Genomic DNA, 15,750 nt, shown 5'->3' with positions numbered 1-15,750 from the left:
AAAGAGGAACATCTGTAATAATCTGAACAATAAAGATTTATTTAAATAAATAAATAAATAATCTACCAGGCAGCTTAATACCTGCCTTGAGTACTTGAATGTCGCTGGGCAAAACCATGCTTTAGGTAGTTTGGTACCATTCTTCATGATCACCAACATTAACTGTGCCTTCAACACTGCCAATGATACCATTGTAATTTAGCTTAATTATTAATAACAGGAAAGGAGCAAAGGGATGGCCAGATATAGGCATGTAACTTAAGCAGCTTCACCAGGAAACTACAACTTTACACTCCCCGGGGGTCCAACAAAGGGAAGGTGGACACAGGCCCAGTAAAGTTGTGGGGACTAGCAAAGGTGCTTTCTATGAATCACACCTGGGGACAGAGATGGTTGGCCAGAATGGGTGTGGCCACTGCAAGTGCATGGAAATTTGGGATATTTAACCCCCTGAATAAAGAAACTCACCCTCTTGTTGCTCTTGTGCTTTCGGGACCCTTGGAACTATTGTTGCTTGGGGTGTGCTCGCCTGCATTTGCCTACATGGCCCACAGCCATGTGGATACCCCCACATACACACATACACAGTAGACTAATGGACTGCAACCCAGGCCCAATATGGAAAGAAAGCTCTTGAGACTGGCTTTGCTTCTAGCTGTACTGAAACCTCAGCTACATTTCTTCTGTGACTGGACTACTAGTAAGAGAAATGGGACCTTGGAAACCCAGGGATAGAATTCCACACAAATAAAAATCACTCATTCTCCCATGCAAGTCTCAGGAAATTCATTGGGGAAAAGGACCCCCCACTTTGTCCAATATCACCAGCATCTTAACTTATTTTCTAAATCAGCTTTGCTCACTCTTGGGTTCATATTCTCTTGTTCTTCCTATTCATTCTCATCCTAATCCCCTTTTGCTCTCATGATTGACTTGCTGCTTTATAAAGAAAACTAGAGGCCCAGTGCATGGATTCACACACATTGAAAGTAAATTAATTAGAAGGTGATCAGCAGGGTGGGACTGGATGAGACAAGCCAGACATGCCCTGGAGCCAACCTCCCACAGTCCCTCCAGCAGGCCACACCTGGGGCAGCACCGGGGCTTGAAGGGTGTCTGCGGAGTGAGCGGGGTCCCTCCGGCAGGTGGAGTCCCTTGGCCTGGCCTGCAGGGATCGGGCCAAAACTGGCAGTCCTACATACACTGAGGGGTCCCGGAGTGCAAGAGGGCACTCTGCAAAGTTGCTGTCACTCGGCAGCTCTTGAATTGAGTGTCTGCTCCCTGGTGGTCAGTGCATGTCATAGCTACTGGCCAGTCAGCTGGTCAGCTGGTTGCTTAGGCTTTTATATAGAGAGATTGGAAGCCTTGAAAGGAAGGCTCCAGCATTTTTCCTAAACCAGATCTACACATGCTTGCACCAGCACCATCCTCTCCTTTCTCTCTGTTTCAGTGCAGGGGAGAAGTCATTCTTTGATAAGTCAATCTCCCTTCTTTCACTTGCATTTTTAACTTCTCCAGATATTTTTATCTGTTAAATATGCTCAATATTTCTCAAATAAGAAAGTATCTTGAACCCACATCTCAGTTTCCCAGATAAAATACAGGACTCACAGTTAAATTTGCATTTTAGAACAACAAAAAATTATTTTATAGAATAAGCATGCCCTGAATATATGCACAAATAATTTTTTGTTTAGAGTATGCCCACAATATTTCATTAGACATACTTATACTAAAAATCATTCACTGTGTACCTGAAATTCAATGTAACTGGGTCTCCTATATTGTTATTCGCTAAATCTGGTAAATACTTTTGCATCCAGCCACCATTTTATTTAAATCTTTACTTAAATCTTCAGTGCCAAGTTCTTCAAAAGAGGTGTTTAAATGCAATACTTTTATTTCCTCCCTTACTAGATATTTCTTCACCCTACTCTAACCTGGTTTTAAAAAAAGGCAGGGGGGGGGGCATGTTGTGCTCAGTGGCATCAGAGTATTGTGGCTCTCCATCAGTCCCAAATCAGGTAAGACAGAAACCAATCTCTCAAGCCACCTTCTGAAAAGCCAGAACGTTGGGTATATGTTCCACCCACTCTTCTCCTCCCATCCCCAAACCCCTGCCACCAACCCAAGAACAACCTGAGCTGAGCGGTGCTGGCTTGTGGATTTGTGGAGTTCTCATAAAGGTATTTTGGCCCATATATTGGTGTCAAGACAGTGTCTCTGTTGGACAGTGAAGGCTGGGACTTCCTATTCTGCCATCTTGTTGAGATCACAGCCTCGTCTCTTTCTCGTAATGTGATATTTCGTTTTATCTAAAACAGCACTAACTATTGAACACATCCCAATTTGGGGTATGTTAAAAATGAGGGGAAATAACCAATGGCAACAGTAAGACACCATACACAGTAAAATGCACCAGTCTTATTATGAGAGAAGCCAACCCCAAGTATTAGTTAGGGTGAACGGTTAGGGTGCTGTAAAAAAGGAGACCCAAGAAAGCAGTGGCGTGGAGGACAGAAAGAAGTGTATTTCACAAACAAAACAAAACAAAAAAGAAGTGTATTTCTCTCTCACTGGCAGCTGTGAGGTGAGAGTCCAGGTGAGTAGGGTAAGGTAGTCACGTGCTAGATTCAAGAACCCAGTTCCTTTTATCCTGTTGCTCTGCATCCACTAGGGTGCAACATCTGACATACTTAAAATGATTCACTGTTCATCTGAAATTCAAATTTAACTGGGTCTCTTGTGTTTTATCTGGTGAGTCTACAGTAGGACATTGTCTAGTCTACAACCAGCAAAGCTGTGTTCCTGCAGATTACAGCTGGTGAAAGGCGGAAAGAAAATGAGGTGAAGGCATACCAGTTCTCCGGAGGTCTAGGTCCAGAAGTGTCATATACAATTCTGCTCATTTTCCATTGGCAAGAAATTGAATCACATGATTATGCCCAACTGCAAAGGAGACTGGGGAATGTTGGTTAGTTAAATGCCCCCCACCAAAAAAAAAAAAAAATGGGTGAGAGGATTACCAGCAGTCTTCACCATAAGAACCCTCTGGATTGATTTTCTATGTCCTTTATTTCTTCTTTTCACATCTGTGTGTTTTTGCTTACATTTTAGGGGCTTTTCTTGATTTTATCTTCCAAGTGGTCTCTTGAATATCTTATTTTAGCTACCGTGTTTAATTTCCAAAAGCTATTTCTTATTTTCCAATTATTCCTTTCCACTAGCAACCTTTCTTGCTTTATGGAGGTAGTATCTTTTCAGATCTTTCTGAGAATATAATTAGAAATTTTAAAGATTCCACTGTGCCATTACTTTGTTTTCTAGAGTCACTTATTCTGTTTATCTACTCTCTCTCTCTCTCTCTCTCTCTCTCTCTCTCTCTCTCCCTCCCTTTTTCCCTTCCTCCCTCCCTTTTTCCCTCCCTCTTTCATGCTTCTAGCTATCTTCATAATTCTGGTGCTCCTGGTTGCCTGTTCATGAAATAACAGACAAACTTGATTAATTTTAGTAACTGAGTTGGTTTTCTCTTTTGCTGTATGTTTCCTCTGTTGCTGTATCTGTTTCCCTGATACAGTCACCCTCTTAAATAGGAAGAATGAGTATAGTTTTATGGCAGGCTTGACTATAGGGTGGATGATTGTTGGGGGAGGGTTTGTAAATGTCAGAATGACAAAAGTTTTATTCTGGTATGCTAACACCACACAAAAACACACTAGATTTTTCCTAGAGATTTATTGGATTTCTATAGAATGACCCTTCTGGGTTCTTGCTACATGTGCATGTGTGTGCACTCATGCACATGTGTTGTGTGTGTGTTGTTTGTCTGGAGGTAAGTGCCAGTCACCCTCCATTCTGGAGATAAGAGGGGGGTGACGGGTGCAAGCTTCTGCATAGACAGACCTACAAACTCCCTAGTTTTTAGGTCCATTTTTTATCTGTCCTAAGTACTTGCTAATTATAAAGTCAGAGCCTCTCTGGAATTTTGCCAGAAAGACTGGCTCTCTCTTCCATTGCCCACTTCTGGGCCATGGCTTCCTACAGTCTGTTAAGCCATCCTTGTATATCATCTACTTCCAGAAATTTGTTGGTGTCTTTGCACCTGCCACCCTTCTTCCCTGCCATTCTTTTGTTTTAGGGGGGTTATTAGGAGAAAGGGGAGAAAATCACTTGAGCTTAGACTACTGTCTTAAACCTTTAATGTTTACATGCTTTGCAAATCTCTGAAGATATTTATTTTTGCAAATGCTTTATGGGGTGGAACAAGCTGGTAAATGGTGAGGCCTCTTCCGTTGAGCTCCTTAGTATGTTTGTGTATGCAAATTGGCTTCAGAGGCTGAGGAAAGCCACACGGCTTTCTATAATAGAGTAAAACAACCTGGAGTTTCCAGGGAATCTGGGAAAAAGAGACTAAGAGCAGCAATGGGAGGAAAGAGGAGAGGAAGCTAGTGACATGCCATGATGGAAACCCCTCCCCAAGACTCCCAATGTCTCAAAGGGATTCTAAATACCTAAAATGGCAGAATTTCTCAGGGAAGTCCACGAAGGTGCTTAACTCTGGGATAGGGCTAATGGGGACAAAACAGTGAAGGCTTGTACAGACCACAGGAACCTTTGACAAGGAGACCATAAAGCATAAATCACAGGAACCTGCAGAAATCGTGTGGAGAGTTTGAACTTTCCCTTCCATGAAATTGGCAAGGCTCTGGGCCAAAGCTACAGAGCTCTCATGGGTTAGGAGAGCCCCATCTAGCCCCTGCTAACACGGAAACCCCAGCCCATGAACTTGGTCAAAAAAGGGCAAATGAGATTGGTCAGCAAATTATGTCCCATGATCAAAGCAGATGCTTTGTACATTGGTCCTGGGTCTTACTAGCAGCAAAGACTCCCAAAAAGTCACAGTATGTGTCACTAAGGTTGCAAGGATAATGATACCAAGCTCCCCAGACTGAGAGGAGACAGGCAGACCTGGCTTGGTCATGGGTATAAAGAAGAGCTTGGCCTTGGGATCAGACGTACCTGATTTGAATCCCAGCTCAGGCATTCGGTCGGGTCATTTAACCTCTCAGAATTTTCTTACCTTGAAAATGTGGATACTGCTACCTTGGAGGATAGTTACAGAGATCAAAGGTAAGAGATGTTCAATAACTGCTGCTCAGCAGATGCTTGATAGATGGCGACCTTTATTATTAAGGTGTGTGAGCATTCATACATGTCAGTTTGTTTGACTCTGTGCTTAAAATATGGAGATTTTCAAGAAGCAGGGAAATGTATGTGAAATAAAAGTGCTTTGTAAACTGTAAAGTGCCATACAAACGTCAGGGAATCATTTGGGAAGTCTTCCATAGTTGGAAAAAATACAGGTTTTGGATTTGGGCAGAAGTAGGTTCAGTTCCTGACCCTGCCATTTACTTGTCATGTAATCTTGGCTAAGTCATTTTCTGTCAGCCTGTTTCTGCCATTGTCAAATGTGCATAAGTCTCACTTCACAGGGTTGTTGTGAGAATTCAGTGGGATGAAGAGTGGAAAGCTCCTGGGCACATCCCTTCCTGGGTGGGTGGCAAGGTCCCATGTGATACGTCAGGTTATGGGCAGTGTCAGTGCCAAGCCTGATGCCACAGTCTCATCCTGTCAACTGTCTACCTATGAAGAGGACCCTTCACTCCAGAGAAGCAGGACCCCAGACTGGCAAGAAGTAGAGAGGGGTCTTTTGTATTTCTTGGAGGAAATCTGGCGAACACTAAACTTATATATAGAAAGCACTGAAATCTGCAGTATGGAACCAGGCCTAAACCGGGGCAGGAAGCGGGAATGATTCCTGCTAAGTTGTCCCAGATTTGGGCACTAAATTATTGCTCCTAAGGGCAGACTCTCATTATAGGTTCATCTTATCCCACCCTTCAACCCCTACTCCCTGCCACTGTCATTTTTCCTAGGCACAAATAAGTGCTCAATAAAGAGTCTAAAGTTGAGCCTGCCCGGTGTGGCTCAGGGGTTGAGTGTCGACCTATGAACCAGGAGGTCATGGTTTGATTCTCAGTCAAGAAATATGCCCGGGCTGTGGGTTCGATCCCCAGTGTGGGGCGTGCAGGAGGCAGCTGATCAATGATTCTCACTCATCACTGATGGTCCTATCTCTCCCTTCATCTCTGAAATCAATGAAAAGATACATAATTTTTAAATGGTCTAAAGTTGAAAAGGTGGCACTAACTTCCTACAGAGCAAATTGCCCAGGGTCCCATCAAGAGGCCATACTAGCTCCCACCAGGCAAGCCCTCTAAAGTTGAGCCTGCCCGGTGTGGCTCAGGGGTTGAGTGTTGACCTATGAACCAGGAGATCATGGTTTGATTCCCAGTCAGGGTATATGCCTGGGCTGTGGGTTCGATCCCCAGTGTGGGGCGTGCAGGAGGCAGCCGATCAATGATTCTCACTCATCACTGATGGTCCTATCTCTCCCTTCCTCTCTGAAATCAATAAAAAGATAGATATTTTTTAAATGGTCTAAAGTTGAAAAGGTGGCACTAACTTCCTACAGAGCAAATTGTCCAGGGTCCCGTCAAGAGGCCATACTAGCTCCCACCTCCAGGCAAGCCCTTGGACCCAGGCCAGCCCCCTAAGAGGCTCCTTCTTCAAAGCCAACAAAGTGAATATAGTGAAAAGAACATCATCTTATAACCAAGGGAGGCCCAAGCTTGAACTCTGGTTCTACCACATACCTGCTGTGTGACTTCACAGCAAGTGACTTCCCTTTCCTCACTTCTGTCTCATTTTATTCCCTTGAGGGTTGCTGTAACAACTAAATGAAATAAAGAATGGAAATGGGAGTCCTGGCTGGTTTGGCTTAGTGGATAGAGCGTCAGCCTGAGGACTGAAGAGTTCGATTCTGGTCAAGGGCACATGCCTGGGTTGCAGGCTCAATCCCTGGTGGGGGGCATGCAGGAGGCGGCCGATCGATGATTCTCTCTCATCATTGATGTTTCTATCTCCCTCTTCCTCTCCTTCACTCTCTGAAATCAACAAAAATATGTATTTTTTTTAAAAAAATGGAAACGTGACTGGTAGCCCTAGACAGTTTGGTTTAGTCACTAAACCAAGTGGTTCTCAACCTTCCTAATGCCGCAACCCTTCAATACAGTTCCTCATGTTGTGGTGACCCCCAACCATAAAATTATTTTCGTTGCTACTTCATAACTGTAATTTTGCTACTGTTATGAATCGTAATGTAAATATCTGATATGCTATGTGTTTTCCGATGGTCGCGACCCACAGGTTGAGAACCGCTGGTGGATGGAGCATCAGCCTGTGGACGAAAGGTTCCCAAGTTCGATTCTAGTCAAGGGCACATACCTGGGTTGTGGGCTCGATCCCCAGTGAGGGGTGTGCAGGAAACAGCTGATCAATGATTCTCTCACCACTGATGTTTCTCTCTCTCTCTCCCTCTCTGAATTCAATAAAATATATTTCTTTTAAAGAAAAGAAATGTGACTGGTAGAATCTATGGCATATAGTGAATGCTCAATTAATTTTAATTCCTTTCCTTTCTCCTTTCTCCCCAAAGGCCCAGAGACTTAGCCTGCTTCCCTTTGCTTTTCTGAGCAACCACCCATCTTGTCTTTCTTGAAATTCAACTCTCTTTCAGAGTAGCTGCAGAGAGACCAGCTCCCCACTTCTTTGATGCCCCCAAATAAGTACACAGGTCCTTTTCATTGAAAGGTTTTACTGCTGGTCACTCAGGGAACAGATGCAGGTTGGGAGAGGGATAACAAGTCACACACATGGGGAGTGTGAAGGTCCCTAGATCATGGCTCCCTGAGGGCTTCCCCTCCATTTCTAAGGCAGGACCGCCTCTCCAGGCCAAGGAGGCTCCGTCCACTGGGAAGATGGCTCCTCCCAGCCCAGCTGGAACACAGTAGACGGAACTAGCAGACCACTACAATGGGCCCTCAGCAGTTCATACACAAGGTGGTGCCCATCTCACAGGTATTTCCTCAAAGGCCAGGGACAGCTGCCCTAATAACGTGAGCATTTACTAAACCTACCCTATTTCTCTTTCACCCCAAGGAGATGAAGCCAAGACCAGATCCTCTGACTTTCCAAGGCAAAATATCGGCTTGGAAAGGGGCAAAGGTTTTTACTCAGAGTCCCTTCTCAGGACTTGCTGGAGATCCTGGCTTCAGAGGCAACAGGAAACCATTCTCCAAAGTGGGGTGAAGGGCCTGAGGTCAAGGGGCAGCAGCAGATCCTAAAGATCTTCCTACACTACGTTGAGGTCTCTCCCTCACTCCTTCAGCCGGAATCTTTCCCAGCCTGCTCTCCCATGTGCGTTTTCTGGTGGCGGATGAGATTTGAGCTCCGAGAGAAGTGTTTCCCACACAGAGTGCACCGGTAGGGCTTCTCCCCTCTGTGAGTCCTCTGGTGTGCTCCAAAGTTGGAGATATCGCTGAAGGTCCGCCCACATTCGGTGCACTCGTAAGGCCTCTCGCCTGTGTGGGTGCGGTGGTGCACCCCAAAGCTGGAGCTGTTGCTGAAGCTCTTCCCACACTCACAGCAGATGTAGGGTGCCGGCTCGAGGTGGGTCCGGTGATGCACGGCCAGCGTGGCACTCTGGCTGAAGCTCTTGCCACAGATGTCACAGCGGTACGGCCGCTTGCCCAGGTGATCTTGCTGGTGTGTGGTGAGATCCGAGCGCCGCCGAAAGCTCTCCTGACACTTGGGACATTTGTAGTGCTTCTCCTCCAGGTGGATCCGCTCGTGCCGGATGCGGTTGGAGCTTCTCGAGAAGCTCTTGCCACATTCAGAGCATTTGTAAGGCTTCTCGCCCGTGTGGATCCGCTGGTGTGTCCTCAGGTTGGAGGTGTTATTGAAGGTTTTGCCACACTGGGCACATATAAAGGGCTTCTCATCGGCCTCAAGTCTTGAATGGACAATGGGGTCCCCTGGCTCTCCAGTGGGGACAGTGGCTTTCTGCCAGGGCTTTGGGGGATGGAACCCTTGTGGTCTCTCTGACAGGCTCTCTTGCCCATGCTCTTTCTCCCCATCTGGGATCCGAAAACCCTCTGGGTCATCCGCTCTCCAAGGCTTACCCCGCTCCCCTTCCTCAGGCAGGTGCTGTTCTGGATTCTGCTCCTTCTCACTGCCCATCTCTGAAACCTGAGAATGAACACAAATGGCCAACACCTTTATTCCTTGGGTCAGGCCAGACCACAGGGAATCTTGTTCTGTTTGAAGAGGGATACACCTTCCCCATGGAACCAGCCATCAGAAGTAACCTCAATTAATGGGAAAACTTGCATAGAATGCCTTTACTTACTAACTTGCAAGTGAACAAACTTCCAGATATTTAAAGCTACCAAACCAGAATGAAAATGAACCACTTTGTCCACCACCGCAGATCATATTTGTGCAATTGAATAATATCATTTTTCTTCATACCACTAAACGATACAGTCCACACTATAATTTATGTGCAAGTGGAAGGACTTCCATTTTAGAATAAGTTCAGTTCTTCTGCCTAACTGTAAGTTAACTGAAACTCGTGTTTATATCTTTTTTTTAACCTTCCTTAAAAGTATCCATCTATGTGCCTGCTTTCAAAATGAACATAACAGAACCTCTCATTCTTGAGGCTCTCCTGGTTGTTTACAAGGCCCAGCTCTGAATCCTCTTAGGTGTTCTGTACCCTTCCCTTCCCTTCCTCGGACCTCACTACAATCCAGCAAGTAACGAGTTAACATCTGAGACCTCTGAGACCTACTGCAGGGTCTGGGCCGTGTCTGTTCTCATTGGTCAGTACACACTTCCACTCTCAAACACCATACAGAAGCACATGCACACACACATGCTCACACCATATGCACAGCCATACTCACATTCCAGACACACTTCAGCCACCTCACACCACACATACATACCACAGTCACACATACACCACACTCTCACAGCACATATAGCCACACACATGCGTATCATATACACCATTCACAGTCCTCCCACACATATAGTCACATAACTGGCTACGTACTCACACACATACAGCTATACTCTTATACCACATGCAATCTCACACACATATACACAGCCATACACTCACATGCTACATACACACAAAGACAAGAGACAAGACAATCACACTCACACACACAAAGCTATACACACGGACACACAAACCACACACACACACACACACACACACACACCACACTCCCCTCACACATAGCTACACACACACACAGTGTCTAGCACAGGGCCTACTTATGCAAACATCAGTAAATGCTTGCTAAGCTGCATACGTTCTTTCGAGGTCCTACAGCCAAGAACAGAGAATGACGGGAAGAAAAAGTACTTCTTATACGAGGAGAGTGTGGTGTTTCCTCTGGGCCTTGGAGAAATAACATTTCAAAAGGCAGAGCGGGCTGCTAAAGATGCAGTAGAGACATGAACAAAGGGATGAGGGAGGGAAGCACACACTATGAGAGGCCCTGATGATAAAATGAAAGACTGATACTTCCTTCAGGTCAGCAAGTATTTCTGGAAAACAGCAACATAAAGTAACAGAAGGGACACTGACTACATTTTGGGTTGGATCCCAGTGATGACACATATTCTCTTTAATATTCTGCAAACTATTCAACCACTCTGAGCCTCAGCTCCCACATCGCTAAAATTGTGATGACCTACCTACACTGCGTTAGAGAAGATGCCAAGGCATGCTCAGTGTAGTGGGTGGTATGTACTGGTCATTCAGCAAACGACAGCTACTGTTACAGTTGTTGAAGGCACGGTTTCCTAGACCTGTGGAGAATACAAGAATGGAAAAGATCCCTTCAGTGATCTTGTTAGGAAAAAAACATTTTTTAATTGCAAAATGGTACAAGAACGCCCAGTTAGGTGGCTCAGTTGAAGCGTTGTCCCATACACCAAAAGGTGACGGGTTCGGGTACGATTTCCAGTCAGAGCACATACCCAGGTTATGGGTTGCATCCCCAGTCAGAGCTCATACAGGAGGCGACTGATCAATGTTTCTCTGACACACCAATGTTTCTCTCTCTCCCCCTCTTACCCTCCCTCCCTCCTTTTCCCTTCCTCTTTCTCCAATATCACAAAAGCATATCCTTGAGTGAGGATTTTAAAAAATGGTACAAGACTGTATATAATCTAAATTATAAAATATGGACAGAGCCTCAAATCTTTAAGTAGGATCAGAAAACTTTTTCTGTAAAGGGCCAGAGAATAAATATGTAGTAAATATTTGGGGCCACAGAATCTCTGTTGCAACTCTGCTGTTGTATTATAAAAGCAGCCATAGACAATACATAAACCAATGTGGCCGTGTCTGAATAAAACTTTATCTATAAGCAAAAGGAGGCCAGCTTAGTTTACCAATCTCTGTTAGAAAGTGTTTCTTGAAGAACCTAGCTAAGCAATGTGAAAGATAGGCTTGCTTCACTTTCAAATATGCAGCTAAACATCAGAAAGTTTACTCCTTGATACTTATTCACTGTTTCCTGACCATCCTTTTAAAAATCACACCCCCCCCTCCCACACTTCCAGTCCCCGTGCCCAACAGTACTTCTCACAATCTAACATTGCATTTATTTATATGTCTTTTCTATATGATCTGCCTCCCTACCCCCTGCTAAAACATAAGTCCCATGAGGGCCAGGGTCTCTATTTTTTATTCACTAATGTAACTTCAACTCCTAGAGTACTGGCGGTCAGATAGAGTAGATCCTTAATAAATATTTGTTGAGTGAGTTGAGTAAATGAAGGCGAGGCCTGCCTCCAGAACCCATGGCATGCTGGTGTCCATTCTCGCCCACTGTCTCTCAGCAATCTCTTCCTTCCTGCCCATTTCCTCCTTTATGCCCCCACAGAATCTTGTACTTGCTTTTACAGTGATTTGTAATTACAGTGTAACCATTTACATGTCTGTGTCCACTAGAAGTTTATAAGTAACTTGAGGGTAGGACTGGATCATTTTGGTAATCTCTTCCCAACACAAGGCCCAGTGCTCAAATGTTGTTAAATGTGGTTGAATATGTCCTTAAGTCACTCCCCACCCCTGCCTACCTCACCAAGGGCTCCATGCCATAAGCTACACAGCCTCTACTCACTTTGAAACCTGCTACGCTGAGAACTTACTAGTATACTTTACCAAGCTGATTCTACCCAGGTCTGAATGCTGGGTCAAAATAAGAGCAAAAGGATTTAGGATTGTGGTTACTACCCTCAAACAGTTTATGGTTCAGTGCAGTGAAATGGGCCATGAACTCCAGAAACTCTTGTACAGTAGAAGGTTAAGTTCCAGGGGGACGGGGACTGTGCCTTAGTCGCCTTTGTATCCACTCCTCAGTGCCTCGTACAGCACCTGGCACATTTTACAGGAACCAACAATAATAATAGTTAACAATTTTTAAGCTCATTCCCAGTGCGAGGCCATGGACTAATCACGACATATGAATCGTCCCCTTTCATTCTCACAACTTATTTTAGAGATGAGGAAACTGAGGCTCAGAGAATGGCAGAACTAGGACCGATGCCCATCATTCCAAAGCCAGTGCCACACGAGTGCTGAAGGGAGAGAGAGAGAGGGAGAGAGGGAAGAAAGAAGGAGAAAGGGGGAAAGGGAGGAGAGAAGGAGGGAAGGGGGGAGAAAGGAGGGCGGAAAGAGAGAGGAAAAAACAATGCCACAGGATTTCAAAAGACAGGAGCATGCTTCCCTGAAGAGGTCAGGGATGAGCAGCTTCATGAAAAAGGTGGAGTTCCAGCTAGGGCTTGCAGGATGGGCATGACTGGGACTCACAGAGGGGAATCCACCATCTACTGAAAAGACAGTGGCAGGTAAAGTACACAGGCACTTTCCTATCACATTTCAGAGATTTGGGTGAGAAAGGGCCCCGTCCTGGTTGTCTTCCGGGAGACTCAGAGGTACAAGGAGGACCAAAGGTGGAAGGGACTCTGGCAGTGGAGGAGGAGCCAGGTCTGAACAGTAAGAGCCAAGAAGATGGGGCTGGTCAGATGCTCAAGTTCAAAGGCCAGGACTAGAGGGAAGAGACCAAGCTGGAAGTTGGGATGAAGGGCCAAAGTTTGGGTTCTTTTGGGTCAAGTGGAGAACTGGGGGAAGAAGGGGTAGAGGAGCTTGGAAAGACCAGAGAAGAGGGAACTGCACAGGGTCGGAGACAGAGGAGGATCAAAGGAGTCTTCAAGTGGAGAACTGGGGGAAGAAGGGGTAGAGGAGCTCGGAAAGACCAGAGAAGAGGAACTGCACAGGGCGGCTGGAAAACGGGTCGGAGACAGAGGAGGATCAAAGGAGTCGGAGGGTCAGAGAAGATGGTCAGGAGACAGGGCGCACACGCTGCAATCGGAGGTGTCAGGGGACCGCGGCCCAAGAGTGGGTTGTGCGTTGTGGGTCGGGGAGAAGCCCACGGCGGAGTCCGAGGGTACGAGCGCTCTGGAGGACAGGGGCTGGGTTCGGAGTTGCTGCAGGGCTTGGGGCCGGAGGGGTGGGATAGGTGGGGCTGAGCCCAAAGGTATGGTCAGTGGCAGGGGGGCTGGAGTCCTCAAAGGCCAACAGGAGAAGGGCCCGAGGGTCAGGGCTGGAGCCAGCAGGCTGGCGCGCGGGCCGGGGAGGACCGGGGTCGGGATCACAGGGCCCTATTTGCCCCCACTGGGTCCGGGGAGCAAAGCCACAACCTCCGGCTTCCCGGAGAGATGGAAGGAGCCATGCTCAGCGTCCCCGCGAAAACATGTCTATCTCCCCCCGTGTCCGCGGGCCCAACCCGAACCCACCTCGCTCCCGCCGCTCGGTCAGGGACAGCGCTGCCTCGCTGAGCCGGGGAGGAGCCGGAGCCGGAACCCAGAAAGGACCCACCCTGCCTTCCCAGGATTGGCTCCTGAGAATTGCCTTTCTTTTCCATTGGCTCTACTTGCTGCCATAACGCAAGAAACCCGAGCGGGCCCGCCAATCAGCTGTGAACTCGGTGCTGGATTGCTGGGAGTTGTAGTCCTGAAGAAGATCGAAGCCTCAGAGAAGAAATGTGCCAAGTTTGGAACCCAGCCTGGACGCTGGGTTTCCTCCTAAGGTCGTCAGATTTCCTTCTGTGGTTTCAGCGTTAAAAGCCCCATGTAGGGCCACTAGCCTGCGGGTTGTAGGCTATGTAGAGCTAACCTACATGACCTCCATGAGTTGGTGACTCTTACTGGTCCTGAAGACATTCCCCTAAGTCTAGAGTCCTGAGCCTCAGTCGAAGTTCATAGAGGTTCATAATTTAAAGTCAAAGGATTGTGGAACTGGAGGAAGTTCAGAGATCAACCAGTCCAATCCACTTATCAGAGAAGCTAAACCTTCCCTGTCCTAAGACCTCCAGGTCTCCTAACACCCCTGCACAGGGATTTTTCTGCGTCCTATGTAGTTGGTGACTTTTCTTGGTCCTGACTGTTCATCAATCCTGACGGAACAAGCCCCCTAATGTATATCCAGGATTGGGATTTTTTTTTCCAGGTTTCACTTTTTTAAAAGTCTAATTGAATAAGTAGGCTAAAATTCTACAGGTTTCTCATATCTGCACGCTATTTCAGTGCAAAGAGTATTGACTTCAGAGCTAAGTAAACCAGATCTATAATCCCAGTTCTAGCACCTAGCCATTTGGAGCAGCATTTTCCTCCCCTGTAAAATCCCTGGCAGAATTGTCGGAAGGCTATAGCAAGCTTCTGCCCCCACAAATGTCAGGTCTCTTTCCTGGTGGTAAATTCTCTTGGGTGCATCCAGTGTGGACAATGTTCGTTTTACGATTGGGATACACAGGAAAGTGGATTTGAAACTGAATATGGATGAGTGAAATATCAATACCCCACTATAAATATACTATTTGTTTATAAATTGATTTAAATAAAATGCTAAGAAGACAGACTCCAGTTTTTGTTGGGTAGAACTGAGTACCCATCTGAAAATTAATAGCTAATATCTCTATCAGAAATAGAACTGTAGCTTTATTTTTAACTGTGGTTAAAGCTTGCTTGAGTGGATTCAAGGCTATTTGGAAACCAATCCCATAATGTGTTTTTCTTTTATCAGCCCAAAGACTTTTCCTACAACTTTTCATTCACAATGAAAATAACAACAATGAATACCAAACTTTTATTTAAGAACTGTACAAAAGCAAATAAAAATTTCTACTTGGGCCCTGGCTGGTGTGGCTCAGTTGGTTGAAGCGTCGTTCCATACAACAAAAGGTGGCGAGTTCAATTCCTAGTCAGGGCACATACCCAGGTTTGAGTTTAATCACCAGTCAGTATGCATACTGGAGGCATTGGTATGGATGTTTCTCTCACACATTGATGTTTCTCTCTCTCTCTCTCTCTCTCTCTCTCTCTCATCAATAATAATAATAAACATTATGTAATGAGGATTTTGTTAAAAGAAAGAAAAATTTTACTTGGTGATTAATTTTGTGTGTCAACTTAATTGGACTGCAGAATGCCCCAATATTTGGTCAAATATTATTCTGGATGTTTCTGTAAGGGTATTTTTGGATTAAATTAACATTTAAATTATTATCTTGAGTAAAGTAGATTGCTCTCCCTAACATGGTGGGCCTCGCCAATCAGTTGAAGGCATAAATAGAACCAAAAAAGCTGACTCTTTCCCTAGTAAAATTCTTTCTTGGGACTTGCCATCCTCCATAATCACATGAGCCAATTTCTTATAATTTTTCCTCCTCTCTCTCTCTCTCTCTCTATATATATATATAT

At 45.6% G+C, this 15,750-nt stretch overlaps 2 protein-coding genes across 7 annotated transcripts in view; both read right to left on the bottom strand.

Moving 5' to 3' along the window:
- ERMAP (erythroblast membrane-associated protein (Scianna blood group)) overlaps window positions 1–15,750 on the bottom strand; it is a 37,759-nt gene that overhangs the window by 3,522 nt on the left and 18,487 nt on the right. For all 5 annotated transcript variants that reach the window (XM_014539558.1, XM_014539557.1, XM_014539559.1 and 2 more), the window contains one exon: window positions 2,129–2,139. The gene's annotated coding sequence lies outside the window, so the exon portion shown is untranslated. The remainder of the gene's footprint in view (window positions 1–2,128; window positions 2,140–15,750) is intronic.
- ZNF691 (zinc finger protein 691) lies at window positions 7,701–13,850 on the bottom strand. Of its 2 annotated transcripts, XM_005866076.2 has the most exons (3): window positions 13,789–13,850; window positions 10,678–10,791; window positions 7,701–9,150 (listed from the first exon to the last, which is right to left on the bottom strand). In XM_005866076.2, exon 3 carries the CDS (start codon window positions 9,139–9,141, stop codon window positions 8,287–8,289), a length of 855 nt encoding a protein of 284 aa, XP_005866138.1. In that variant the 5' UTR covers window positions 9,142–9,150; window positions 10,678–10,791; window positions 13,789–13,850; the 3' UTR covers window positions 7,701–8,286. The 2 variants fall into 2 exon arrangements, with proteins under 2 accessions (XP_005866138.1, XP_005866140.1); XM_005866078.2 differs by lacking the exon at window positions 10,678–10,791.

This window comes from Myotis brandtii, unplaced genomic scaffold (genome assembly GCF_000412655.1).
Source record: "Myotis brandtii unplaced genomic scaffold, ASM41265v1 scaffold220, whole genome shotgun sequence".
Lineage (NCBI taxonomy): Eukaryota > Metazoa > Chordata > Mammalia > Chiroptera > Vespertilionidae > Myotis > Myotis brandtii.
This window is presented reverse-complemented; position numbering and strand designations above follow the sequence as displayed.

Coding starts and splice junctions, on each gene's coding strand:
- ZNF691 (XM_005866076.2), bottom strand. CDS start 9,141: ATGGGCAGTGAGAAGGAGCAGAATCCAGAACAGCACCTGCCTGAGGAA.